This window comes from Vipera berus (assembly GCF_964194415.1).
Source record: "Vipera berus genome assembly, chromosome: 2".
NCBI lineage: Eukaryota > Metazoa > Chordata > Lepidosauria > Squamata > Viperidae > Vipera > Vipera berus.
Window position 1 is genome coordinate 249,770,592 of NC_138203.1, and position 27,694 is coordinate 249,798,285.

Below are 27,694 nucleotides of genomic sequence, written 5' to 3' on the forward strand. Positions count from 1 at the left end.
TTTACGACTGTTTGAATCAGAGGCAAAACTCGCATCTGCATATGCAGTAAGGATTAACTCACGATTTGGCTCTAGATATAACGAGTAGTGAATAGTTTGCTTCAAATACCTTAATACTCGTTTAGCTGATTGCCAGTGTCTAACAGTAGGATTATTGTTGTACCTAGCTAATTGATTTACACAGTAAGAAATATCAGGTCTAGTCCAATTACTCAGATACATAAGACTTCCTATCAAAGATTGGTACATAGTCTTATCAAATACAGGACTCTCAACATTAGTGTCCTTAAAATCCATAGCCATCGGAGTTTTTGCTGGTTTACACATTTCCATATTGTATCTCTTTAATAACTGAGATATTTTACTGGCTTGCGACACCTTAAAACCCCTATTTGTTTTCACAATATCTAACCCCAAATAGTGGCTTATTTCTCCAAGATTTCTAATTGTGAATTTATTTTGCAATCTTGAAATGATAGTTTGTGCTTCTAACTGAGTTTTTGTTATTATTGCAATATCATCTGTGAATAATAAGAGAAAAGATAATGCTCCGTTGTGTTCTCTTCTAAACAAACAAGGATCAGCATTACTGGCTACAAAACCTAATGCACTTAACTCATTAACTAAACATGTATTACACTCATAGCCTGATTGTTTCAATCCATAGAGGCTTTTCTTTAATTCCCAACAATCATGGTCTCTATCATTGGTCAATCCTGGTGGTATTCTTAAATAAATAGTATGTTGCAATGGAGCATGTAGATATGCAGTTTCAACATCTACATGGGTAACCATATATTGGTTTTTAGCCGCCCATACTAAAGCTGCTCTTAAAGTAGTTGCCCTTAGACTGGGTGCAAACACTTCGTCATAATCCTCAGTAGTTTGGGCAAAACCTTGTGCAACCAAACGTGCCTTATGGGTTATAGTTCCATCTACTCCCTTCTTTATTTTATATATCCATTTACAACCTATAGCTTGCTCACCAGGTGGCAGTTTTGCTTTCTGATAAACCTTAAGATTCTGCAAAGACTTCAACTCCCTGTTCATTGCAGCTTTCCATGATGCTTGTTCTTTTTCAGGATACATCCTGATCTCATCATAGTTAGATGGCTCTACACTAACTTGACATATTACACTTGCTTCATAGCGATCAGGTGGACGTCTGATACGCATTGAACGCCAGGGAATTACAGGGCTTTGAGTTTCTGTCTCCTTTCCTTCCTCTGATTCATTTATTATCTCCCCTATCTCTTTTTCATCTTTTATATTTACAGGAGATGTATTATCATTACTAGTTACGTTATCAGAGGAGTCCTCAAACACTAGAGGATCAGTATTAACAGTTTCTTGCTCTAACCTATCCCAACCAACGTGCTCAAGGAATTTTGCACTAGCACTGTTATATACATTAGTTGTGCCTCGTTCCCAGAAACGATAGGATCTGTGGTTAGCTTCGTAACCTACGAAGTATAAGTGCCTAGCCCTATGTTGGCCTTTACTCCTGAGTTGTGCAGGAATGTGGACCCAAGCTGGGGTACCAAACGTGTGCAGGTAATCAAGGTTTGGTCTTCTACCATGCCATATAGTATATGGTATTTTACCAGTAGAAGTATTAACAACTATATTCAGAACATGGTTTGCACATTTTGCTGCCTCCCCCCACAGTCTATCTGTTAAGCCAGAATCTCTTAACATAGTTCTCATCATGGCTTGTAACGTTTGCCCACGTCTCTCAACAAAAGCATTATGTTGAGGCCTATATGGGGCTGAACGTTTATGCTCAATACCAGCTGATTGTAGCATATCAACAAAACACTTATTTGTAAATTCAGTACCATTATCAGTAATTATGCACTGAACCTTTCTCTTTGTTTTTCTCTCCACGAACTTCAGCCAGTTTGCAAATTGTTGGAAAGTATCTGCCTTTGACTTAAGCAGATAACAAAAACCATATCTAGAGTAGTGGTCCAATATACTTAAAATATAACATGACCCTCCTAAACTTGGTTTCATGGGTCCAATTAAATCAGCAAACACAACTTCCAAAGGTACAGTTGTTTTGAAGCTGTTTATCCTGTTTGCCGGACTTGCCTTACTCTTTTCCTGATTACAGGCATTGCAATTCAAATACTTACTACATGGCTTCAGTTTAACTCCCTCTACTAATTCCACTGTTTTACGTAGTGAGTTAAAGTTTACATGCCCTAACCGCCTATGCAATAAATGTATACAATCATCATGTGGCTTCTTGTTCTCACATATCGAGTTAGCTTTAACTGTACTAACCTGGTTACTTGTGAGAACGAATAAACCATTTTTCAAATTAGCAGTTACACAGGTTCCATTCCTCTCAATAGTGCATTGCTCCCCTCTGAATGTTACCACAAACCCAACTTTAACCAATTCCCTTACAGATAACAGGTTGAATCTTAGCTTAGGTATATATAACATAGGTAACTGTTCATCAATGCATGGACAATAGGAATTACCTTCACCAGAGGCCTTCATCTTCCAACCGTTTGCTAGTGAAACATATTGGTTGCTGTTTTTCATATTAACAAACCTCTTTTTCACTTTAGTAATGCATTGTGAAGCCCCACTATCAACAACCCACAATTCATTATTTCTGGATGTTGGTTTACCAGAAATAGCCAAACCAATGCCCTTCTTAGCCTTCCCACTGCTATTCACATTCTGTTTTTTACCCTTTCTACAGAATTTGGCTATATGCCCTCTAGCCCCACAAGAATAACATTTCTTGACGTTGTAAGCAGTGGTAAATAGCTGCTTCTCTCGTGGCTGTGTCTCTCTCAGCTGGTCTCTGTCACGCCTCCTTCTGGACTCTTCCAGCAGTCTCCCAGTAATGTTAGTCAATGTCAGTTCCTCTCTGGTCAGGACTTCCAAAGAAGAAACATATCCATCATAACTCTCATCCAAAGATGACAGAATAATGTAGACCTGATGCAACTCTGAAAAAATCAGCTCCTTTTCATGAAGCTCTTGAAAAGTTGCCTTCATGTAATTTAAATGGGTCAGCATATCTCCATTCTTCTGCAGACGAGCCCTAAACAGCTTACGTGTAAGGTGTATATGTGCACCCACACTGTCACGAACATAAAGCCTTCGCAAAACATCCCAACACCTAGCAGCAGACTCCTCACCACGAATATGGACAAGCTGCTGGTCATTCAGTGTTAGTCCAATAATGCAAAGAGCTTTCTCGTTGCTTCGTTTAAAGTTGTCTAACTTCTTTGCATCCTCTTCGTCATCTGGATCCCAAGCAGTAGTATCTGGTGGGTTATTTACAACAGTCCATAGTCCTTCCTTGCGCAAAAGCAAGCAGCATTTCGTGGACCAGGAAACATAGTTTGTCCCATCCAACCGGGTTATCCAGGAGATGCCTGACAACAGTTCCTGTGCCATTTTACACCAAATAGCTAACACAAACTCAGCTAGGAATACTGTGTGTACTTACTCTCAGTACAGGCCTGGGCCCATAACCAGTGTTAAGGAATTTATTGTGCAGAGGTCTCCTTGTGCTACCAAAGAGTTTGCACAGACAAGGAAGGGTACTGAGAGCAGTAAAAGTCACACACAGAAATACACTGAGTTCTAAAAGCAAAAAGTATTTTACTTTGAGGTGGTGTAAGAACAAAAATGCACAGTCAAAAATAAACAGTCCAAGTAGCAATCCAAAATACAAAGTCTTCTTACCGGTCCAGAGGTCAATACACAGTTCAGGTTACAACAGTAGTAAACCAACAGCAGAGCAAAAACAGTAATAGTAGAGATCAGTGAATTCAGAGAGAGAGAGAAGCTACGTTCCTAGCTTCCTCTTATGGCCATGAGAACACTTACACACCCATTGGCCAATTAACTTCTTAAAGCCATAGCATTATGGTTAATATATTTTCAACCCAACATTGTAGGCTAACACCATATGCCTAACATAGTGAATCAAAATCTTTGTCCAATGTAACATCAGTATACATTTTCACACAAGCAGCTACAAAATGTAGCAAAAGCCTGACTCAACATCTGAACTTTGAGTTCATTCTCAACTCTGAAACTGATTGCCACATTAAGCTTTTTTTTAAAAAAATATTTAAAACGGACTAAAATTATCTGAAATGCAGGGGAAAAGCATCAAGTTTACCGTTTTAAATCAAATTAAAATAAAGGCAATTCTTGAAAAAAATCATACTATTAATAAGTACAGCAACTTTCATAAGCAAACCATTAAATACAGCAATTTTTAAATCTGAAACAAAGTTATCAGAACAATAAAATGCAAGAAACTCTTGGTTCTTAATTTGGAATAACTTCTGGACTTATTCAAAAACAGACATGACTATAAGTCAAATTAAAGTCACTTACATTGTCTCTCCAGTCTTGGCGACATGACAAAGAAATTGATCCAATATTGGACAGACTTCCTTCTTTCCTCTTTTCTCAAAATCTGTAGAAACGGGCAGAGAAATAGAAGAGGGGCAAAATGTAAACCATACCTTGTGTGAAATCTATATTGTCTCACCAACACCCCTCCTGCCTGAACTTTTTTCTAAATACAGTAGCAAACTTCCCACACATCATTTAAGGACCTGGCAAACTTCAGAAGACACTTAAGATGAATTTGGAAGCTTATTTTTTCCGGTTTCTTCAACGTCTGCAATAGATACGTGCCTCAAATTGCCATCAAGGAGAAAGATCCACACACTCTGATAATTTCTTATGGAGAGAAGAGGCAGGGCAGGGAAAGGGGATAAGCAGCAGGAAGTGGAAAGAGAACGGAACGGGAATTAGAAGGAAACCCAAAGTATGACATTGGGGGGAAAAGTCAACTCGAAGAAGGAACTTCAAAGGCCCTTTTAAGGGAAAAGCGAGAGACTCAGGAGAGGAGGAGGAGGAGGGGGTGGTGGAAGGGAGGAGGGGGTGACGATGGCCCCCGCGCTGCCATCCTCAGCACATTTGGGGAAGCCCAAAGTAAAGCCCCACAAAACAGAGCAGCCCCGACTGTGGCGGGAGTAAAAGTGGGATCCCTCCGACCGCGGCTTTCCCCTCTCCAAGAGGATGCATTTCCTTCCCATGCCCACGTTAGGGCCAGGCCTCCTCTTCCGCCTCCCAAGGTCGGGGGCTCCTCTCTCCCCCCCCCCGCCCTTCGCCGCGACCTCGAGATGAGTCTCCCCAATTCGCCCCCAGCCGCCACCTTTCAGTGCCTCCTGTAGCCTCTCGATATCCATGATCCGCCGCCGCCGCTGCTCCTCTTCCTCCTCCTGCCTCTCACAGGAAACAGGCAGCCGCGCAGCGAGGGCAGTTCAGGTGCGGCTGCTCCAACGGGGAGAGAGGGGGAGGAGGAAGAGAGAGGGAGAAAGAGAGAGGGAGGAATAAGAGAGAAAGAGAGAGAGAGAGAGAAGGAGAGAGAGAGAGGGGGGCAGAGAGAAGGAAAGCAACAGCGATTCCCCGGCAGCCGGGCTCAGCAGCCTTCCAACATGGCGCCTAAGCCGTCGCCGTGCGCGCTCCCGACTCTCCTCGCAAGCACACCGATTTCAGCCTCTCCTCTTCCCGCCGGCTCGGGAGCGCGCTGGTAGAGGCGGGTGGAGATGAGAAGAGGGCGGCCCGTCGGAGATGAGGTCACCGCAGTTTCGGCGGGAGACCCGCTTCAGCGCCGAATGTGAGCGGCGCAGAACCTCGGCAGGGCCTGGGCTTCGCTCGAAGTTGGCTTTTCTTCTCTTGCTCGATTGCAAGCAAGATTTGGGGTGGCTGGATAGGGCATTCGCACGTTAATATTTTCAGACCAGCATTTAAGGTGGTTGATGTTTCTCGATGTTAGTAACTTTTAAGATGGGAGGGCTTCAACTCCCAGAATTTCCTAGCCCTGCTGCCTAGGGAATGCTGGGAATTGAAAGTCGGCCCATCTTAAAAGTTGCTGAAGTTATGGGATGTTGATTTAGGCCGGGGGGTCTTCAAACTTGGCCCTTTTGTGACTGGTGGACTTCAACTCCCAGAATTCCTCAGCCAGAGCTGAGGAATTCTGGGAGCTGAAGTCCACCAGTCAGAAAAGGGCCAAGTTTGAAGACCCCTGATTTAGGGTGTTTATCTGCCTGAGAAGCTCTTGTTGATTTCCACTCGCCCCTTCCCTCTCCTATAGACAGAAAACTCACTACAGCAACATGCTATAGAACAGGGGTGTCAAACTCAATTTCATTGAGGGCCGCATCAGCATTGCGGTTGCCCTGGGGGGTGGGTGGGGGTATGGCCTGGGGGGCGTGGCCTATTGGGTGGGCGTGGCTGGAGTGTGTATGGCCTACTGGGTGGGCATGGCCAGCTCTACATCATTTGTGTCAAGGGTGGGGGCCTGGGCAGGAGTGGGACAGATCTGAGGGTCTCTGGCAGAAGGAGATGGGACCAGGCAAGTGCCAAGGCATGGTCCACCGGAAGAGCCTCACTGTTCCTCTCAGGCCATGGGGGGGGGCTGGACGGTGGCACGGAGGTCAAATGCCTAGCCCAGCCCTCAAGCACCCGCGGCACTAAGCCCAGCCCCAGTTTCCCAAGGGGGTGCCCAGCTGCATTTACCTCCTCCTCAAGGCTGCTGCTGCTGCTGTGCTTGTTCTCCTTAGCCAGGTTGCTCATGATGGGTACGAGGGCAAAATCAAGAGGGAGGCCCATTCCCTCTCCATGTGAGGAGACCTGGCTTTGTATCCAAAGCTTCCTTAGCAATAGGGAGACACACACCCCCCCCAGCATAGGCCAGGAGGAGGGGGCAAGGGGATGGTGATAGGGCAGCAGGGCAGGACTAAGATAGGACTTCCCTCAGACCTTCCCTCTCCTTCCTTCCTTCCAAAGAACAGAGTGGTAGGAAAATATTTGAGATGAGGGAGGGAGAAAAACAAGCAAGAAACACAGTGTCATCCTTCGTGAGGAATGAAGAAATGCACCATTGCCTGGAAATGGCCAGCACATGGCCCTCGCCTACTTCACATTTCTGGCTTGGTGGGCTCTATGGGAGGGGATGCATGAGAGTTGATGTTACCTGTGCAATGCTGCCCAGCCCCCAGCCTGCCCGGTTTTGGCAGGTGGGGTGCTCTACTCACAGTGCCAAGAGGCTGAGCCAGGTGGCATGAATCTGAACAGAAGCACAATGCTGCCCAACCCCTAGCCTGCCCGAAGTAGGCAGGGCCATGTGCTGGCCACTTCCAAGCGATGGTGCATTTCTTCATTCCTCACAAAGGGTGATACCTCCCCAGCATGCGCTGAGGGGGCAGTGCCGACATGGCAGGGGCTGGTCCCTCGCTGTTCCCAGATGGCCTTGTGGAGCTAAGACTGAATGTATTTCAGCATAGATGACCACCACGAAATTGTACATTGGCTCCTGGCCAGCCTGGGCCGGGGCCGAGACAGCGGGGGCCGTTCCCTTACTGTTTCCAGGATGGCTTCACAGGCCAAATGAAACCACTTCGCGGGCCGCATCCGGCCCCCAGGCCATGTGTTTGACATGTCTGCTATAGAAGATTTTACTAGAAAAAATGCCTTGTCTTTGAAAGATTGTTTGTTTATTCAATTTCTATAATTGCCCAAGTCAACCAAGTAACGGGCTTACATTTAGCCTCCTCTCGCCTGGTGCCTTCCAAAAGTATTGGAGTTCACCTCTCAAAACACAAAGAGGTATGGAAAGTCAAGTTCCAAGCATTTTCAGTGCACCAGGTTCAATGGAGTAGTTATTTATTTCAGTTTATTAATTCAATGTATTTAGTTATGCTGTTCTGGAAACTAATTTGCTAGAACTATAACATTCATAATTCCCAGCCATTGTGGTTGACAGAGTCCTGGGAGTCATAGATTTTTCCATATCAGTTGCCTGTTAAGCTGGGAAATTTGTAGTCCAGCAAAGTCTTCCATAAATTGCTTAAATATCACATAGGAGGGAGATGCTTGAATAAATGCCATGCCATGCTATTCTGTTTTGTTATGTTATTTCAATCAATTTCAAATAATTTTAAATCTTAACAGGATTTAAATCAAAATAATTAAATCCAATTCCATTTTTGTTCTTTTGGAGAGTGGCTGTTCCTAGAGTACCTAGGTTAGGATCTTGGTTGTGAGAGGGAATGGAAGCTGAAAGCAGGCCGCTGTTCCTTCTAACTTTCACCTCATTTTGAATGCCAGGAATCTGGATCCTTGAGCCTATGAGTTTTGGCTGCTGCTCTTAAACGCCAGATCTGTCTGTATAAGAATTTCTCATCCATGACTTAATTTTGGATGAGAGGGAAGACTTGACATGTACAGTATTACTGAGATTTATGTTCTCCTTTCAGAAAATCGTCCATCAGGATTTTGGATTCATTCTTTCTGGTGAGGTGGGGTGGATGTAGCTGTTGTCATTCATGAAAATAGCTGGGTGTGTGACCTTATGTTTGAACCAAAAGAGCGAATTGGATGTACTCCTCGTCCAATACTAGGGGTGTCAAAACTGCTGGCCCATGGGCCGGATGCGTCATGGCGAAACCGGGCCCACCCCATTGTTGGCAATGGAAAAGTCATCACGTCACGCACGTGATGTTACAAGTTTGACATCCCTGCACTACACTGTGCCAACCTTGCCAGGCTTACGTGACATGGTTGCTGAGTTAGCAATAATATCTGTTTAGTGAACAGCCCAGAGGTTCACGGCCACCATGACAATCATTTTATTTATTTTTTTTTTTATTTTAGTTATATTTATATACCGCCCTATTCCCTGAGGACTCAGGGCGGTTTACAGGGAATTAAAAATCCAAAATACAAAAATTAAGAACCAAATTAAAAAATATTAAATTAACCCTGTAGTCAGTTAAAAAGAACCCCAAATTAAAAATTCCTCCTCAGTCTGGGCCCGAGAGCTCAAAGAGCCAGGTCTTCAGGCCCCGGCGGAATGATCGAAGGTCGGGGGCAGTTCTCAGCTCCACCGGCAGCTGGTTCCAGAGGGCAGGCGCTCCCACCGAGAAGGCCCTATCCCTGGGTGTCACCCGCCGGCAGTCTCTTACCGGCGGGACCCTGAGCAGACCCTCCCTGTGGGAGCGCACTGGGCGAAGGGCATTTGATGCCGGCAGCAGGTGTTCCCTCAGATATCCCGGACCCAGGCCATGTAGGGCTTTATAGGTGATAACCAGCACCTTGAATTTCACCCGGAGGGCAACCGGAAGCCAATGCAGCTCACGGAGTAGAGGTGTTACATGGGAGTATCGGGAAACCCCCATTACAACTCGCGCGGCCGCATTCTGCACCAGTTGAAGCCTCCGAGTGGTCTTCAAGGGCAGCCCCATGTAGAGAGCGTTACAGTAGTCCAAACGGGAGGTCACAAGCGCTTGTGAGTAACTGTGAGTAACTGTGCGTAGGGCGTCTCGGTCCAGATAGGGACGCAACTGGCGCACCAGGCGAACCTGGGCAAAAGCCCCCCTGGTCACGGCTCCTATATGGTCTTCGAAATTGAGCCGTGAATCCAGGAGGACACCCAAGTTGCGAGCCCTATCGACGGGGGGTAACACCTCACCCCCCATCAATCATGAACTTCACCTCATTTATTCAGGGCTTGACACATAAAAAATCTCTAGTTCTAGGTCTCTCAGGGCAGAATCCACATAATCAGAAAGTGGGAGATGTTGAACTTTGCCAATTCTCATGGACTGATTACTCTCTTTGCTCCAGAATTGGATGTAATGGCTCTCAATGGTGTGGAAATACCCATTATATTTGTTTTGCCCCAGGTCCCTAATGGATACTATGGATTTTCAGAAGACTCAGAGAATTCTCCAGGGAAGGAGTTTGACTGAGAGTCTAGTTGTTCACTGGAATAATCTATCTGGGTCTTGGGACTGGATTCCACTTCAGTGGTTTCTCCATGTGCTCAGTTGATTCTGCCGATTCTTGCTTTACTAAGGATCTTAGAAGATGAAGTAACAGAGGAAATGCCTGGAGTGCTGCTGGAGAAAGATCCATCTTGAGTCTGACCAGCCATTAATGTGAGCGTATTTCTTTACAATAGCAACTTAAGCTACAAAAAATAAATACCTGTATTTTTCCGTCTATAAGATGCACCCTTGTATAAGACGCTCGGACATGCAAGTTTCTCTGCACCAATCAGCTGTTCGGCAGAGCACCAAACAGCTGAATCGGCAAATCCGGAAGTTGGGCTGGCTGACGATCTTGCCCCCTCCCACCACCCCCATTAGTGGCAAGCCCACAGGGGCTTGACACCTGCACCAGGCAGCATGGCAACCCACACAGGCATGCCTTGGGCTGCGGGGGTTACCATTATTTTTCCGTGTATAAGACGCACCTGATTTTTGAACAGAGTGTTTGCAGGAAAAAATAGCGTCTTATACACGGAAAAATACGGTATTTTGCTCTTCGTATTGCATTGGCTGAAGACCTGCTCCTCTTTAACAATGTTTGCTAGAATCATCTGAAGGGCTACTGTAGGATTTGCTTGATATATCTTTATGTGTTGGCCTCTTCTATTCATTGAATGTGGAATTATTACTCCACAGCAGAAAGAATGGGGAAAAACAGTTTTCCCACAGAGCTTTAATTATTTTTATTGCCATATACAAAGCAAGTTCATAACACTTACTACAGGAATCAGCCCAAATAATTATAAGAGCACAATACTAATGAGTTCTAGTCATCTGAAAAATTTGTTAAAATTCTAGTCATCAGTTTTCTTATGACGTTAATAGGTTTTTCAGACAAGTAGAGCTTATTATTTAGACTTATCTAATCTTTAGACTTTTGGAGAGAAAATAGACTGGAAGCAAGGCAGCTATTTAAGGAAAATGTACTCTCCCAACCCTAACCCTAATCCTAACCCAAAGCCCAAACCGAACCCTGGCCCCACTTTATTCCTAACCCTATAAAAACTAATAAAATCTATACAAAAGGAAAATGTACTCTGATCCATAATATGGCTTATTTACAGAATGAGGATCAGTTAAGAGTGTAGAAGTCAACTTTCAAATAACTGTTTATTAATCCATTTAATACATGAGCAGAATATAATTGACTGAACTCGTCTTACGTCCACAACTGGGCCCAAAATTTCTGTTGCTGAGCGAAGCATTTGTTAAGTAAATTTTGCCCCATTTTACAGTTCTTGCCACAGCTATTAAATGAATCTGGCTTCTCCATTGACTTTGCTTGTCAGGAGGTCACAAAAGGTGATCACATGACCCCAGGACATGGCAACCATCACAAATGAGTCAGTTGCAAAGGTTCTGAATTTTGATCATGTGACCAGGGGGATTGCTGCCATGGCTGTATGAAAAACAGTCATAAGCCCCTTTTTCAGGGCCATTGTAACTTCGAACAGTCTCTAAATGAACTATTGTAAGTCAAGGACTACCTGTACTGAATGTTTAGAGATCTTCAAACTGTAATCTATAGCTATTTTGTTGAAACAAATATATATGTATTCAGCATCTACAAGAACTAGATTAAGTTTCCTTTGGAATTATAGCTCTAGAATTTATTGAACTGCAGATGAGGAAACCATTAAACCCAGTTATTACACCAGAATATAAACAATGGGGTAGAGAGGAACTTAGCCTCTTTTTCTCTTTTGTTTTAAAGTAAAATCTGTACAAGCTGTGGTTATAAACATGCACATTAATTGTTTAATCACAATTAGCAACATAATTTGAGCCTTAAGTCTTTGTATATAATCATCTTCCCTCACCTCTGCTTCTGATATGTTATAGCTGTCAGCGTCTATGAAAGCACATAATTGAAATTGTGGTTCAACATCTAAGAGGGCATCAGATTAGCAAAGATATACTAGAAATGTCCAAGGGAGATTTATTATATAAAGATTGTCCCAATTTCTTTTGACCAAGAGCCTTTCTAAAGAGCTAAGTGTTGCCACTTTTTTTGGTTACATGCATCTGGAAGTTTAAATCTTTTAAACACCAGTTTGAGATAGACTTGTTTCTTTGCTCTTCCTCTGTTCTTCCTGTTATTTCTGGCAGAAACAGTACTATTAAAGTAAAGGGAGAAAACATCCATGAATTGTCCTTGAAATGTTAATAGTCTATACTTCAGAATCTCTCTAGATACAGTTGAAAAGAACCTCTTGGGGAGACACCCATCATCTACTGAATATCTTATCCATTAATATCGTAACATTTAAAAGGAAGTCACTTTTAAAACAAAGAGTATTTTTTCCCTCTTCTTTGTTTGCAATTTTCAGAATGGCAGGGCCAATTTGTCATTCCATGTAAGAAATGACAGCAGTCATCCATCTTTAACAATTCTTCCTGGTGGTTTTGCACGTTATGTCTCAGTGTCCAATAACAGGAAGAAACAATTGTCATCCAAGATACATACATACATGCATGCACGCACGCGCGCGCACACACACACACACACACACACATTGTACAGCATTAGTGAGCCAACGATCTGTAGTAGCTTGGGTGAGAATTTAGTAATTTAGACACAGCATCACAGACATCTCCAAAACCTTGTTGTTTTTTTTAAACAAAGTACCGTAAGTAGGTTGTGCATTACAATGGTGGAAAGAAAGTGTTGTTTTAAAAGTAAGTTCTGATTTCATGCAAATACTCGTCTTTGGATTCTAAATCCAAAGGCCTATGTAACCAAGAGACGTTATATTCTACCAATATTTTAAATATTAGCTAGATTTTCAACCTTAAATAAGGGGCACTTTATGACTTTCTGCATGTAATTACACCCAAATGTAAAAATAGTTTTTGAATATCATCTGGTTTAATTTGCACAGTAAGCTAAGATATAAATATTGGTTATAAATTACACTGTCTGGGTCTGTAAAACCAGTTAAGCCCAAACTAAACCATGTTAAGGCTTGTTCAGTGCACAAAGTGAAGCTTCTTGTTCCTGTTAAAAACTGCTTTTTATATCTGACGTTTTGGATGAAGAAAGATTTGGTAGCATAATCTGCTCTCAATGGACTTGGGCAGTGAGGTGGAAACTTTTTTCCTCTTTCCCCATGTAACTGACTTTTCCAAGATCCTTCCTGGAACTTTGTTTAATTATTTATTGTGACTATAAATAATCTTGTATTTGCAGTTCTCTGCGTTAAAAACATGAAATGTAAATTAATAATAAAACGATGACAGTAGGATCAGATGAAAACAAGATTAAATGAACAGCAATCCCTTACCTGTATCAAAACTAAAACTAGCAGCAGGATTGAAAAATACAAACTACAGAATCCAACTTGGCACAAACAATTAAATAATGAAACAGCCACTTTTTAAGATCCAGTTATTTTCCTTGATCCTTATTCTGAAGTTAAACTAGTGAGCCAGTTTGGTCGAGTGGTTAAATACCAGACTAGAAACCAGGAGATTGTGAATTCTAGCCCCTCCTTTGTATTGATCCCCCCACCCTCCAAAAATGTGAAAAAATGCTAGAAAAAAAATATTTGGAAGATTATTAAGAAGGCTCCACTGATCCTTTCAAGCCCATATCTATCATTACAGCAAGCATATTAACATCACAATAGCAGTTATTAAAAACTTTTGCTGTATCCCATTCTGTATTTTGAATTCTTAAGATGACTTGTAGTTATGCAACTGACTTTCAGTTCACCAAATTCTCCAGATACACCATACTCCATGCTTTTGGAAACCATCTAATAAACTTACTGATACACTGCAACTTACACAACAATCTTGTACAGTATTTATTGGGTGTATTTAATCACCTTTCAAGAGTGCAGTTTTTAAAATTTCTTATTTCAACTAACCTTACACAGCATGGTTGTGGAATAGGCTACATTTAAATGGATTCACATATCATGATCATACTAAGACTTAAGTAATGGTTAACAATATTCTATGATCCGGCCTGGTGAGGGCTCCATCCTTGCAAAACCATCCTTCATACTTGAAACATTGTGCAAATCCAGAAAAACAGGTATTATTCAAAAAGAATGGTTAACAAATAAGTTTTATGAATGTTTGTCAATTTATGTCAAAGTGCATCACTCATTAAGACACCTTCCAGCAAAGCCTGTGACTGAGCTACAATCAATTCCTTAGCCAAACACAGATCGATTATGTTGATCAAGTTCTGATGGCATATGTCCAATGATTTGGTGTCTTAATTAGATTATTACTTACTACAATTTGGGAGCAATTACAAAGAAAAAGTTTGGGGAAAATCTTGGGAGATAGCCAAAAAGACATTGTATTAATTGCCAAGCTTCGACTTGTGCTGTCAATGTTATACCTACAATTTTGTAATAATTTGATAATTATTAGCAAGTAGAAATAAAAATAAAGCAAAGGAGATTTTGACTTAATGACACAACTGCATTAAAATCTACCTGCCGATATAAAAGATAGCGCGAGCAAGAAGACATCTTTATTCACTACTTTCAGCTCTATTTTCTGTTGTTAATTTTCCCCTTAAAGACCCATGCATGTGCAGTGCAAGATACATTTGAAATTATCAGTCACTATGTATTTCAGAGTAATAGAAGCCTGTCACATTGTGCCTTCTGTCCTCTATATTCTTTTTGTTTTGTCCCTTTTTGTGATACTCGTTTAGATTGTCAGATATCCAGCTTGGCTAAATCAGCTTCAGAAAATATGAATATTTTCATGTAAAACCAACTGTAACTTTATCAAAGGAATTATTCATAGCTAGAACAAGTGTGTTTTCTGTGCATGTATACAAGATTGAACACAACTATTAATTTGTTCTAGAAAAACAGGCTCATATTTGCTGAAAGTTGGTTTATTTACCTGATAAGTCTAAAATTATAAATGACTTTAAATACACTTTAATTGCCTCCTTAGGAGCCATAAATATTCAGTGCACTTCATCAAACAGAAACATACAAGTCAGTAAAGTGACATGACATTGATTGCAATTTTATACAGAGACAAGTAATGCAAATTCCATTTTTCACTTTCCACTTAGATGGAAATCGGCAACAGTTGGCATGTTAGAAACATATAGGCACACAATTATCATTTAACTTTAGGAGATCCAGATCAAAATCTGTACTTTACATCTCATCAAGGAGTTTCTTAGTGCTAAAAATATATTTTTCATAGATTATGACTGGATTCAGAACAAAATAAAATGTGAGAATGAATTTTTAAGAGTTGTATCAACATTCTGGAGACTATGAAATTCTGAAAATTATAAAGATACTATTCTAATAAACTCAATCAATTTGCCAATAAAGGAGTATATTTGCAACTCAGTTGAAATGAGGGGTCCTTCATGCCCTCAATGCTTGTTTTTTTTTTGGCAGATGTTTTATTACACAAACTAGTTAACATTATCAATGCTAGTAAGGAATGTGGTTTGATCTCAGTTTATATTCTAGTGGCTTGCCCAATCAGTGTTGGTGGGAGTGGCCTTGGAGTTTCTTTGGTTGGGCTGCTTACTGTTAACTTGTTTGGCAAGGCCTTGATTAGGGTATTGTTTACTTCTTGATTGTTGGTCTGATGCTAATCTTGGGAGTTAATCTATGTTCCTCTGGGCGCTAATTGCTGATGGAGAGGTGTTTTGGTCTTTTTGTTCCCTTTTTGGCTTGTTGATTGTCTCTTTTGCATAGAATGTAGATATTGCTTATGTATATATGTCTATTGATAGCTAATTTGTCAGAGTGCCAGACTTCTAAAAATTCACTAGCATCTTTGGACTTGGCTTGGTCTAGGATGGTCACAATTTCCCAGTTGAAACTATAGTTACATCTGCCCATATGTTGTGCAATTAAGGATGTCATGTCTTCTGACTGCTAGTTGGTGTTTATGGAAGCATCTTATCAGTCTTCTACCACCTGCTTGTCCTATGTAGTGATTGTTGCAGTCATTACACAACAGTTTGAGTAATGAAATGTCTGCAAGAAAATAACTAAGTTCAAAGAGAGGGTTCAAGGTTCAATGACCCCTTAAAGCAGTTTGGCAATAGGACAAATTCCTTCCAAATCAAGGTTAAATTCTCACACATTTGAAAAAGCACCTTTGGGACCTGGGTGATGGAGGATCTCCGTAGACACATTTGAAGAACTATATCTTCAATAGACTATCTTGAGCCTTAGACTCTTCAAGATTTTGAGATAGTAATCTGGCAGGTACTGAAATCAAGTGTACTTGCAGTTGGCACTAAAAAGAATTTTGGCACATTCAACCTTAAAAATAAATAGGTATAGACAGGTATGTCTAAGTCTGCAAAGGATTGATCAATTATAGGTAATATTCTGCAAACAGAAATGGACTTAAGATTGAGATTTAGGATGGGAACTTGTGACAGTTCATCAATATAACTATTCTTTTAATTGTAGATGTACATAATTTATTATAGCCCTATTGTTCATTATTTCAGTGTTTGCCATTTGGTTACTGGCTGAATTTATTGTACACTGAACCACGAACCAGAAATAGTTAAGCAAATGTGCAGCAGTTGGAGATTATAGCTTTACCACAAAACTATTAAAACAAGATTATAAATTTACCCTTGTTTCTCCAGTCCTACCGTATAACCTTAGTTTACAGTTATTTTGATGGTAGTGTTTCTACTGAATCACAGTTAAGTGGAAAATCCCGTTCTAATATCTTAACATTAAAAAATAACACGGCATACAGATGAGGAAGTTGAAATAAATATTTATATATGCCTTCTAACTTTTAATGCAATGTCTATTTTTTTAAAAAAATCAGTAATTAGTATTTTGCATATATTAACATATCAAAATATTGATTATTGTTAAAATGTAATATGAAATGTGCTGAAAATTGCAAGCTGTTTGGTTAAACAAATTAAGCATTTATCCAGTAAATATATTTATATAATTATTTAAAAGAAATTTCTTACAGAGATTTGCAACGTAGTCCACCAACAACACCCCCAAGGACAGAATGCAAACTGATATTTTTCCTTGCATAAGTCTACTAATACTGTGCAGAATTGTTAGTCTTAATTCACTATTAGAAAATTAAATCCTTTATAAATCAAGCGGAGATATCAAAAGTATTTTGTAGGCTTCCTTGTTTTTTAAAAAAACAAACCAAAATATAATGCAAGATTACAATTTCGGTAAACATCAAAATATGGTAGAGATAATACTTGTATGTGACAAGAAATTTAACTGTTTCTTTATGTTCAAAATCACACTATTTAGTTTACTATAAAAGTATAACTGCAACTCAATTTCTCAAAAAGAATTTGCATTCACAAAAATCATTTAAAAAAAACTGCTATGGTAGCACACCAGCATTGTTTGTTGACTGAGCTAATCCTCATCTCTAGGATTTAAATTCAGTTTCCAAAACATCTAATAAAGTAACTCAAATCAAAGATTAAAATGGAACAGAATTCCCACTATAGACTTTGTTATTTTCCTTCAGAGAAAACCACAACAAAAATGTTGTCTCAATGTATGGCAAACCTCAAAGAGTTTTGTGATGCATTTCCAAGTATTTTTCAGTTTTTCTTTGACATGTATATATGCTCTTGAGTGTTACACAGGAGATATAAAAGGGTTAACAAACACACTGTATTTGAGAAATTGAACTGTACAAATTCTGAATCTGTCCTGGAATCAAATACTGTATCAGATATCACTTTTAAAAACCCTGCACAAAAAAAACTTTGCAATATTAGATTTTATACATCTTACAGGACAGCTGAGAGATCCTTCACATGAATAGAGATTTAACAGAGAGCATATATTTCACCAAGTGAAAAATGAACCCACTCACTCTTCAAAATTGTATCAACTTTCCATTATAGGGATTTTTCAAGCTTCTGTCTTTTGTACAGATTATGTCTTTTCATCCCTTTAAATACTGTATCTGCTATAAAACAAGCATTTAGCTCTTCTTCCTCTGCCATGGATTTGATTTTCTAATACTTATTATGAAAATACCTTTTCTTTTTAATAATTGCTAACCAAGGTATTCTGACTTTTTCTGTAGTTAAATTGCACTGAAGTGGGCTTTCAATGTTAAAAATAGGTGCAAAAGGGAAGACCTTTTTGTGAGAGACAAAAAACATACAAATCCATAAAGGAGGATGTGGCATGGTGTTACCCCTTTCTGTTTTGCTGTTACTCTTTAAGGAGCACTAGCATCAAACAAACTATTTTGGCATGATTATAGTAGCAGTTTCAAATTCACTTAACTTATTCACAGGGTGACACTTACAAATCCAGCCAGATTTTCTTTTAACCTTCTGGTTTATCTCTTAGCTCCCCTTCTCATATGCTTCCATTCTACAGGACAGGTTGCAGACATAACAGGCCATATTAACTATCATCAAATTCACCCCCGTAGACAATCTTATTACCCGGGTGAGATTTTATTCAACCTATAGTAAATTCTGCCCTACATTTTCAAGAATGGAAAGAAGGAAAAAGCTCAAAAACTGCTTCAGAGAGTAGAGTAATGGGGAAAAAAAGATTGTTCCTAAGTTCTCCTTACTGCATAAATATTTGAGACAGAAAAGAGCTCTCTAGAACATATTGTACTACTCGGTGAAAAGTCTCCTCCTCAAATTCTATATGTAAAATGACAAAAATATATTCCTGTAAAATATATCATTCTGCATTTTAACTCAGGAATGGATTATTATTTGCAATTGTGTGTTGAGGAACCCATATAGGGTGATCTTCGGAAGAATAGCTGTCTTAATCAGGTATAGCAAAGATGTCAACGAACACAACATATATATTAAAACTTGGTGAGATAATAAAGACAACTCTGTTACTTCATGCAAAGCAGAGAATATCACCTTAATAACTAGCTAAAACATGTTTCAAACAAGAATCCATTCGGTTTATTACATACACTCCTTGCACCAGGCTGTAGAGAAATAACACCAACAAAAGTTGCTGTTTTCATCATGTAAACATTAGCAAAGAGAAGAAATTAACCTTCACCCCCACTATCTTCATATGGCAAGGTAGCGAGGTTGACAATCCTTCAGGTTAAAATAGTTGTGGCACAGTTAAGATTTGCTGAAACAGAATCCCCATATGGTTTAATAATAATAATGGTCCCTAAAATACTAAAGAGGTAGATGTTCCTCAATGAAGTGACACATGAACTCTGACTAACTGTAATCTGTTAGAAACCGTCTAAGACAGGGGTAGGCAACCTAGACTCTTATGACTCGTTGACTTCAACGCCCAGAATTCCTGAGTCAGCATGGCTCACCTTGGAAACCTTTCCCATTTCCCTCAGCATGGCTGGCTCAGGAATTCTGGGAGTTGAAGTCCATGAGTCATAAAAGAGCCGAGGTTGCCTACCCCTGGTCTAAGAGTATGAGGTTCGAAATTATTGCAATTAAGACCGTGATTAAAAAAGGCCAATTTTCCCTGCTGAAATAGCTGAAATGACAATTCATCTCATAGACAACTATATGGTGCCAAATCTGGATGGTCACTGAATTGGTGAAAGAGAGGGAGGGACAAGAAAACCTCAAAACATCTTCTACTCTAGGTTTGATAGTGCCAGTAGAAGAGAGTTGATAGTATAGAAATACCAAAAATCCAAAAAGTTACTAACATCAAAGAGCAAAGCATCAAAGCAACAACATGCAGTGAATGATGAGATACACAATCCATCCCTCTGCCATTGTATTAAGTATTATCAGCACAATTATTTTCTAGCACAAGAAATATCTGTAAGAGCCTTCTCATAGAATTACAGAGAAATTCTCCTTGTGTCTATGTCTTAACAGTTTCCAAATATTTATATTCCTCATCTTATCAACAACAGTAATTTCTTTACTGTTTTTTTCAGAATTTAAACCATTGCCATAACCACCATCAAACTAATTAATGGTGTGGCAACTATTATAATTAGATAAAAGCCTTGTAATTTTGCTTAAGAAATAACTGACTCAATGCAATCCTATACATGTCTAGTCAGAAATATGTCTTTACTAAGCTTTGTGAATCTTACTCCCAGATACTTGTTTACAGAACTGTAGCAAAAGCCAGCATAGAACTTTCAGTTCACAGCCCCAGAGTGGGATATGATGGGAGACAACAGCTCTATGAAAATATATTGCTATGATTATAATCTGAAATTGGCTCCAATATTGACAATCACATGATTTTCATAGACCTTCTTCATGGTTCTCTCAATTTGTTTCAGAAAAACTTGAGGAATTCGCCCACATAAAGTGTGCACAGTATTGAGGAACTTGGACTGGAGAGGATAGTAAATTGATTGGAAAAGATTGTCTTCAAAGGAAAACTAAAGAGGAAAAAGAATAAAAAAATACAAAAATGTAAAAAGCAATCTTAAATCCTTGGTTCATGATTGATACTGATATATGTTTCATTCCCCTCTCCTACTTGGCACCAATACAAAACACCTATTTATTGCATTTCCTCATCCTCGTCTTTAGTAATCTCTTACATTACTTTAATCCTCTCTACTGGATATCATTATCATCCAACTCTTTGTCCTTCTTTGCCATTACATATTTAAGCATTAGTCCAGAAAAGTACCATCTTCAATTTGTTTGACTTGAATATTGGGATAAACTGAATTAGGACTCTTGATTCTGAATCTGGCTCAAGAAGTTGTGTTTTATATGTCTTGCACTGTATTGCAGCAAGAACATTCTCAAAATCTCTAAGGACAAATATGGTATCATGGATGGAGTCCTATAATACAGGAGTCCCCAATCCCTGGTCCGCGGACCGGTACCGGTCTGCGGCACGCCAGCAACCAGTCCGCACAAACAACCAAAGCCCCATTCATGGAATGCAGGCAGCATACAAAACCACGCACTCTCTGGTCCGTGGAAAAACCTTTCTCCACTGAACCGGTCCCTGGTGCCCAAAAGGTTAGGGATCTCTGCTATAATAGGAGCAGGAGAACATAATTCAAGTATAAAATTCACTGGAAATTCTGAGCAAGTTGGGATCTCTTAGCCTACTCTAATTTCAGGGATTCTTGCAACAATAAAGCCGATTACTGAAACTTTATATTGCAGCCTTATTCTATGCAAGAACTTGCTTTTTGGAAAAAACATCACTTACATCACGTATCACTTCATAGAGTGCTTTGAAAGTAGGCTGTTTATCATCATGATAGACACCTCGATTCCCATGCAGAATTGAAATGCCTTCTTCTTCTGCTTCTTTGCAGTTACTGCCATACATGCAGTGATCCGGTCGATAATTCCACTGGCAGGGAAAGAGGTATAGACATTCTAAAAGGAAGGGAAGTAAAAATACATAAAATAGAGGAAAAAATATTAGCCAAGAATAGAATAACTCTGTTTTTATGACCCTGTAACCTCCTTAATGTGGGATAGAGGTGGGGTGACTGAATGGAGCTGAGCGTTTACTGGCCAGATGCCCTTCCTGATGCCACATGGAGTTCGCAGCAAGTGTTTTTACTTCGTGCCCTAGGAGAGAGACATCTGCCGCTACCTAGGATTGAACTCTCAGCCTTCCGAGCCAAATGTCTTCACCACTAGGCACCACACTACACTATTATCCAAGAATAGAATGATGTCTAGGAATCAGCTTTAAATACAAGACTTGGAAAGAAATCAGAAAAACAACCGCTAAATTTTATAATAACACCATATATATGAAGAATAAACATTTGTGTATATAATTCTGATTTTTTTCCTGGTTGCTCCAATCATGGGTTTTGAGAAAAGAAAAATGGTAGAATTTGCAAAAGCTGGAGACTTCCAATGATTGGAAGATGCAGAAATATATTATGGCATAATGGAACAATAATGCAACATTCATACTTGGAGAGTCTCAATTTTTAAAATGATTATATATTCAAAGTTAAAATAGGACTATCATTATATTGCATATAATACTTAAAAAGTGTGTACCTGGATTGAAGTAAAAAATAATATTTAGCAAGTCCTGGTCTCCCCATGTAATGTAATTTTTATACTTTTGGTATAAAGGGTACAACATCTCTTCCCATTTCAAGCCTGTTGGTATCAAGTTGTTCTGAAATACAGAAATAAATGATTTGATAAAATAATCATAAACACACATTTACAATCACAGCAGGAGGAAGCTATAGCCACGGTGCACCTTCTAGCTGGGTTCAGTGACCAAACAGTAGGAAAAGAGTTGGTTTTCAGCAAGATGGGAATGAGAAGTCATTTCTCCTAACACAGGTTAAAGATGCCAAATTCTACCTTGGAAGACTGATCTTGTGCTATTTCTTCTTGCAATATAAATATTTTCTTCACAATGATTTCATAGTGGTGATTGCATGACAAATGCTCGGCAGTACAATTTATTCAATAGTATCCATTTTTTAAATAATTGTGAGATGCCCTCTGAGTTTGGTTGTTGTCTTGCAGACATTTCATTACTTAACTTGGTAACATTGTCAATGCAAGAAGAAAGATTCGCCCCCTCAGTGTTGATGGGAGAGTTCTTGGTAGTTCCTTGATTAGGCTGTTGTTTACTGTTGGATGGTTTGTCTGAGTTGGTAGTTCCTCGACTGATAGAAAGGTAAAGGTTTCCCCTCTCCAGTCGTATCTGACTCTAGTGGGGCAGTGCTCATCTCCATTTCTTATATGAGGGAGCCAGCATTATCTGAAGATGTTTCAGTGGTCATGTGGCCAGCATAACTATACTCTGAGACACACAGAACACTGTTATCTTCCCACTGAAGGGGTACCTATTTATCTACTTGCATTTGCATGTCTTCAAATTGCTAGGTGGGCAGGACCTTGGGCAAGTAACAGGAGAGTAATCTTTATTGCTTAATTATTGGTTTAATATTAATCTTGGTGTTAATCTCCGATTATCTGGGTATTGACTGCTGGGAAGGAGGTGCTATGGTCTTTTAGCTTTTCGATTTATACATTTTATAATAAAAATAAATTATTATTTTGAACCTAAAATTTAGTTTGAACCTAAAATTTTACACTTCAAATCCAGTAGTTAACGCAACCCTTTCCCTTTTCCCCTCTGCTTCTGACAGTATTTCAGGACACAGAGGCTGAACGGTTAACTGTATTGTAATAAAAAGGAGGGTTAGGCTATTTCCTATTCACTGCAAAACGATTTCCATTGGTGCTTTGCTATATTGAAAGTTTCACAGGAAAAAATATTGGCCTTAAAATACAGTTTGCATGCAGAAGGAGCAAGTTCAACCCAGGCACGTGAAGTCACCTGTGTGTGACCTATGTGTGAATTGGGTGGATCTATAAATATATTTAATAAATAAGGAAAGCAGATTTCAAGGGGTAGGAAAAGCTGCTGTTTCTAATGCTATCAAGTAGCTACCAATCTGAACAGATCACAATTAGTTAAATAGGATTTAAACCTGGGTTATAGTAGTTCATATTACACAGACGATGTACATCTTGGTACTTGGTACTGGTATTCTGGCATATTTTGGCATGTATGTTGTCTGAAATTTTCATGAATTGAGATAAGCAGAATATGTCAGTTTCAGTATTCTGCTTGACAAACAATCATTCTTCCTCATTGGATGTGATGGCTTAGGATTATGGAAGCTGAAGTCTAACATATCCAAAGGGTAGGTACCAAAAAGACTGACTGCACTGATAATAGTGCGGCAATCCTTTGTGTAGAAGAATTTGAAGGCCTGCAGTTCAAGCACTGCCCAAGTTAACTATTCTTTCACTGTCTTTGAAAAAAATTGAGTACTTATTGATCCATGTGGTGCACATTTCTCAAAAAAACATAGTGCCTGTTATGTTCTTATCATGTCAATGCCATCTGCACAGAAAAAAGCTAAACTCCATAACCTGTCAAAGTTATGGAGCAACAACCAACTCTATCCCAAGGAAGATTCCCCCCCCAATAAATAAATAAATGGTCTCCTTACCTTGAATTGCGTATTTCTTATTCGGGTTAAATTCATTAGCATGACACCAGAATTCACCCCAGTGGTTCCATAATATGGGTGGCGAGCAAACCGACTATACCAGCCAATCTTTGGTATTTCGTGCTCCGGTGCCATTGCAGCCAGCTGGGTGGCATTGAAAGTTCTCAGAAAGCCCCAAATGTCATCAATGGGTCGCAGGAATAGGACATCTGTGTCCACGTACAGAAGGGAATCCACATCCTTCAAAATCAGCTTTGGGAAAAAGCCAGACGGTTGAGAAAGGGCTATCTACGGGATATCTACTAATATCTACTAATCACAAGGCAATACCTCTGACCTACCTTTCTGTTCAAATAAAGAGGTTCTGGAACAATACGTCAGGGTCAAGTAGACAGGAACAAAAGCAAAAGGAATGGGAGAGGGGAGGAGGGGAAAGGTCAGATGCTGCCCAGTACTTTGCACTTTTTCCCAAAAAGAAAGTCAAATGCATCAGTTTTCTTTTCCTTTTAGTATTAAGGAGGTTGTCTTCCGAGTGAGATTCAAGGTGCTGGTGATGACCTATAAAGCCCTAAATGGCATGGGTCCGGGTTATTTACGGGAGCACCTCTTGCCGGCGTTAACTTCCCATCGCCCTGTGCGCTCCCACAGAGAGGGCCTCCTCAGGGTGCCGTCGGTCAGGGAATGTCGACTGGTGACCCCCAGGGGGAGAGCATTCTCTGTGGGCGCGCCTGCCCTCTGGAATCAGCTTCCGGTTGAGCTCCGGATGGCTCCCGACCTTCGCTCATTTCGCCGCGACCTGAAGACTTGGTTGTTTGAACAGGCCGACCTGGGCTGAGGGATTGGATTTTAGTGTTTAAATTTTAATAAAAAATTAAATTTTAGATTGTATTTATTACTTAGGGCTATTGATTTAATCTTATTTTAATTTTTATACCTTGCGTGTTGTTACTGTTTTAATTGCCCTGTACACCGCCCCGAGTCCTTGGAGAGGGGCGGTATATAAATCTAATTAAAAAAAATACTTCCCAAAACTAGAGTTACAAGGGAAATGGATTTAAAATTGATAGTTATTAACCTGTAAGATGAGTTCATTGCTTGCTTCAGAGAAAAATCCAATTCTTTGAGTGGCAAGCAATGTCTTCCTTTCTTAATTGCCAACTCTCCTATTTTGCCTTGTTTAGAGGGGTCGAAGATGAAACAAGTTTTATCTGTTCAAGTTTTAAGCCATATCAGGCAACAGAGAGTTTATGAACCTTTTCCTTACAAAGCATTCTAATCCAGTCAGTTACCTAGGAGCCAGTCCTGGTAAATTCACCCAAGTTAGTTTTATAAGGAACAACCTATGTTTCCATCCAGCACATACTGCTGGGAAAACTTCCAAGATCCTATTATATCCTGTTGTTAGACAAAAACAATAAGATCTGGAACCCCTCTCTTATCTTTTTCAATTTGTTTCCTCCTTTCTCCTTCCATGCAACTATCACGTTCTACTTTTATACTCTTTGCATATGCTACTAAAACTAAGTTTCCCCAACCCAGTACTCTCCAGATTTGATGGACTACATCATCTGGAGATGGTGACAACTCAGCTTTGGCACACCTGAAGGCACCAGGTCAGGGAAGATGGATTTTGCTGCAAATCCATTCCTGTAACCAATGAGAGATCAAGAACTGAATTCCAAACTTTCAGAATGCATCCCAGGTTCTCTGTGATTGATCTGTGAGGCCCTTGGTCAGCTTGAATTGTCATGGAAGACACTGGTCCACTAATTACATTGAAAACAGTATATCAAATGGATGAATAATAATCAGGCTGTTAATTCTTGTTTGCCATATGCCCTCTTGTGGCCATCATGTTCTTTATGAATCTATCTCTTTCAATAATTTTATACAACACAGCAGAATAGATTTGAGACTTTGCAGAGTGCCTCTTCCCTAGTTTATCTCCCTTCTAATTTTTCAGAAAACTCCCTTTGTCCCTATTCCCAAACAACTCTCTGATTAAATTTGCGGGTACTATACCATGAATGGGCCACTACAGTGAATTTCTACCTTTGAAAACCATATTTGGGGGGAAAAAACAAACCCTCCTATTCACTCCTAACTTGCAAATAAAAAGGTGGGGATTAGAACCGCATCTGTGTCCCTTTACTTTTTGCAGCATGAGTAAGCTAAAATATGATAAAAGCAGGCATATCTTTAGGCTGGCAATAACAATGGAATGTATTCAGATGTAAAAGCTTTTTTTAACCATGTTAAAAAAAATACACTTATTTTAGTTCTCTAATTTAGAAACCGCCCATCTCCCTGACAGAGAGACATGAAATATAGGCAATAAAGAAAACCCTTAAAAGCTAAATCTGTATCAACCAAATTGTAAGCCACTCAGAGTCACTGATGGAGATTGGGCAGCCAAAGAAATTGAACAAACAAACAGCCTTTGTGCAGCCTTGAAATCTCAAAATGCCATTTTTTAAATACATTCTCTTTTTTGGGTAGTTAGGTGACCATAATCTTACTTCCAAAAGTAGCAAGTTAAACAATCAGAATAAACTGAATTACTGGGGTGTATGTTTCACTGGTTTTCCTAAAGTGGTTAATTTACACAAGATGTTCACACATCCCGATATTCTAAGTAATCCTAGGACTTCTTCAGATTCCTCTCTCTTAATCAAAAAGTTACCCTTTTATGTCTTTAACATGAGTATTCACTAGGTTTAATTTGCCATTTACTGAGGGTTTCCCCCCCCATACTTTCCAGAAAGTATGTGAAGCCTCCATTGAGCTTAAGATTCCTATTTTGCCTTAAAAACATAAGGAAAAATCCAAATCAAAAGCTACCCCCTCCCCTCTTTTCTCTGAAATTTAGCCATCAAAGCTTGTCTGCCCCAGTAACATGAAAAATACATTAATTTTGTTTCTTTCCCATTCCTCCTTTCCTTATTTCATATCGCAAAGAAGTTAAAAAGGGAGATGGGAATGAAACCAAGGCACAGACTGTCTTGTATTAGTGATTATACATTAGTCACTCTAGCAGCCTTTTTGGCTAAAGTACATTATAAAACTGCCACTAATAAATAAGCAGAAGTGCTGAAGAGTTCCAAAACAAAGAGCAGATTGTGTTACAAGTCAGCAAGAAACTAACATATTATCTGTGTCAGATATGAAGAGCACTTTATTAAAGTCTATACAGGGGTGACGGCATGAACTATGAGTCTTACATTAACTGAAAAGGAGCAGTACATTGAAATGAAATGTGCCAAGCACCAAAATGGTATAATGACAAAAACTGAACCAGCAGCTGGATGATGCAGTTCTTGGAGAAAATATCTCCTGCTGAGAATGACAGTTGTCACTTTCTAATCTTATTGCATAAACAGTGCTACTTACTCTCTCAAGATACTATCTAGGAAGAGCTAGTGGAGTTTCACCAAAGTATAATATTTGAAAAGTTAGGTATGATGAATAAACTTGTCCCTGAGACAAGACAGAGTATCCACCAATAAGGTTTCAGAATTCACAGGTCTATAAAAGTAGGTTTGGTCTCCATCTTTTTTTTAAGTGAAAATACCGAAAAATTTATCAGACGGGCAAACTTGGACAGGACAGATCTCTTAACTTTCTGATGCAACAGTGAAAATACAGGTAGTCCTTGACTTGTAACAATTCACTTAGTGACCGTTCAAAGTTACAACGGCACTGGAAAAAAGTGACATGACCATTTTTCAGACTTATGAGCCTTGCAGCACCCCCATGGTCACGTGATTTACATTCAGATGCTTGACAACTGGCTCACATTTATGACGGTTGCTGTGTCCTGGGGTCATGTGACCATCTTTTGCCACATTCTGACAAGC

At 39.7% G+C, this 27,694-nt stretch overlaps 2 protein-coding genes across 2 annotated transcripts in view; both read right to left on the bottom strand.

The window, feature by feature from the left end:
- The window catches only part of PPP4R2 (protein phosphatase 4 regulatory subunit 2), a 35,264-nt gene extending 29,795 nt beyond the window's left edge, over nt 1–5,469 (bottom strand). The window contains exons 1-2 of the mRNA XM_081320033.1: nt 5,210–5,469; nt 4,381–4,462 (exon numbers count right to left, since the gene is read on the bottom strand). Of these exons, the coding sequence (XP_081176159.1) occupies nt 4,381–4,462; nt 5,210–5,243 (116 nt within the window). The 5' untranslated portion in view covers nt 5,244–5,469. The remainder of the gene's footprint in view (nt 1–4,380; nt 4,463–5,209) is intronic.
- An 11,154-nt stretch (nt 5,470–16,623) lies between these two features.
- GXYLT2 (glucoside xylosyltransferase 2) overlaps nt 16,624–27,694 on the bottom strand; it is a 30,750-nt gene continuing 19,679 nt past the window's right edge. Inside the window, exons 4-7 of the mRNA XM_081316853.1 lie at nt 23,838–24,089; nt 21,850–21,973; nt 21,032–21,204; nt 16,624–20,237 (exon numbers count right to left, since the gene is read on the bottom strand). Of these exons, the coding sequence (XP_081172979.1) occupies nt 20,055–20,237; nt 21,032–21,204; nt 21,850–21,973; nt 23,838–24,089 (732 nt within the window). The 3' untranslated portion in view covers nt 16,624–20,054. The remainder of the gene's footprint in view (nt 20,238–21,031; nt 21,205–21,849; nt 21,974–23,837; nt 24,090–27,694) is intronic.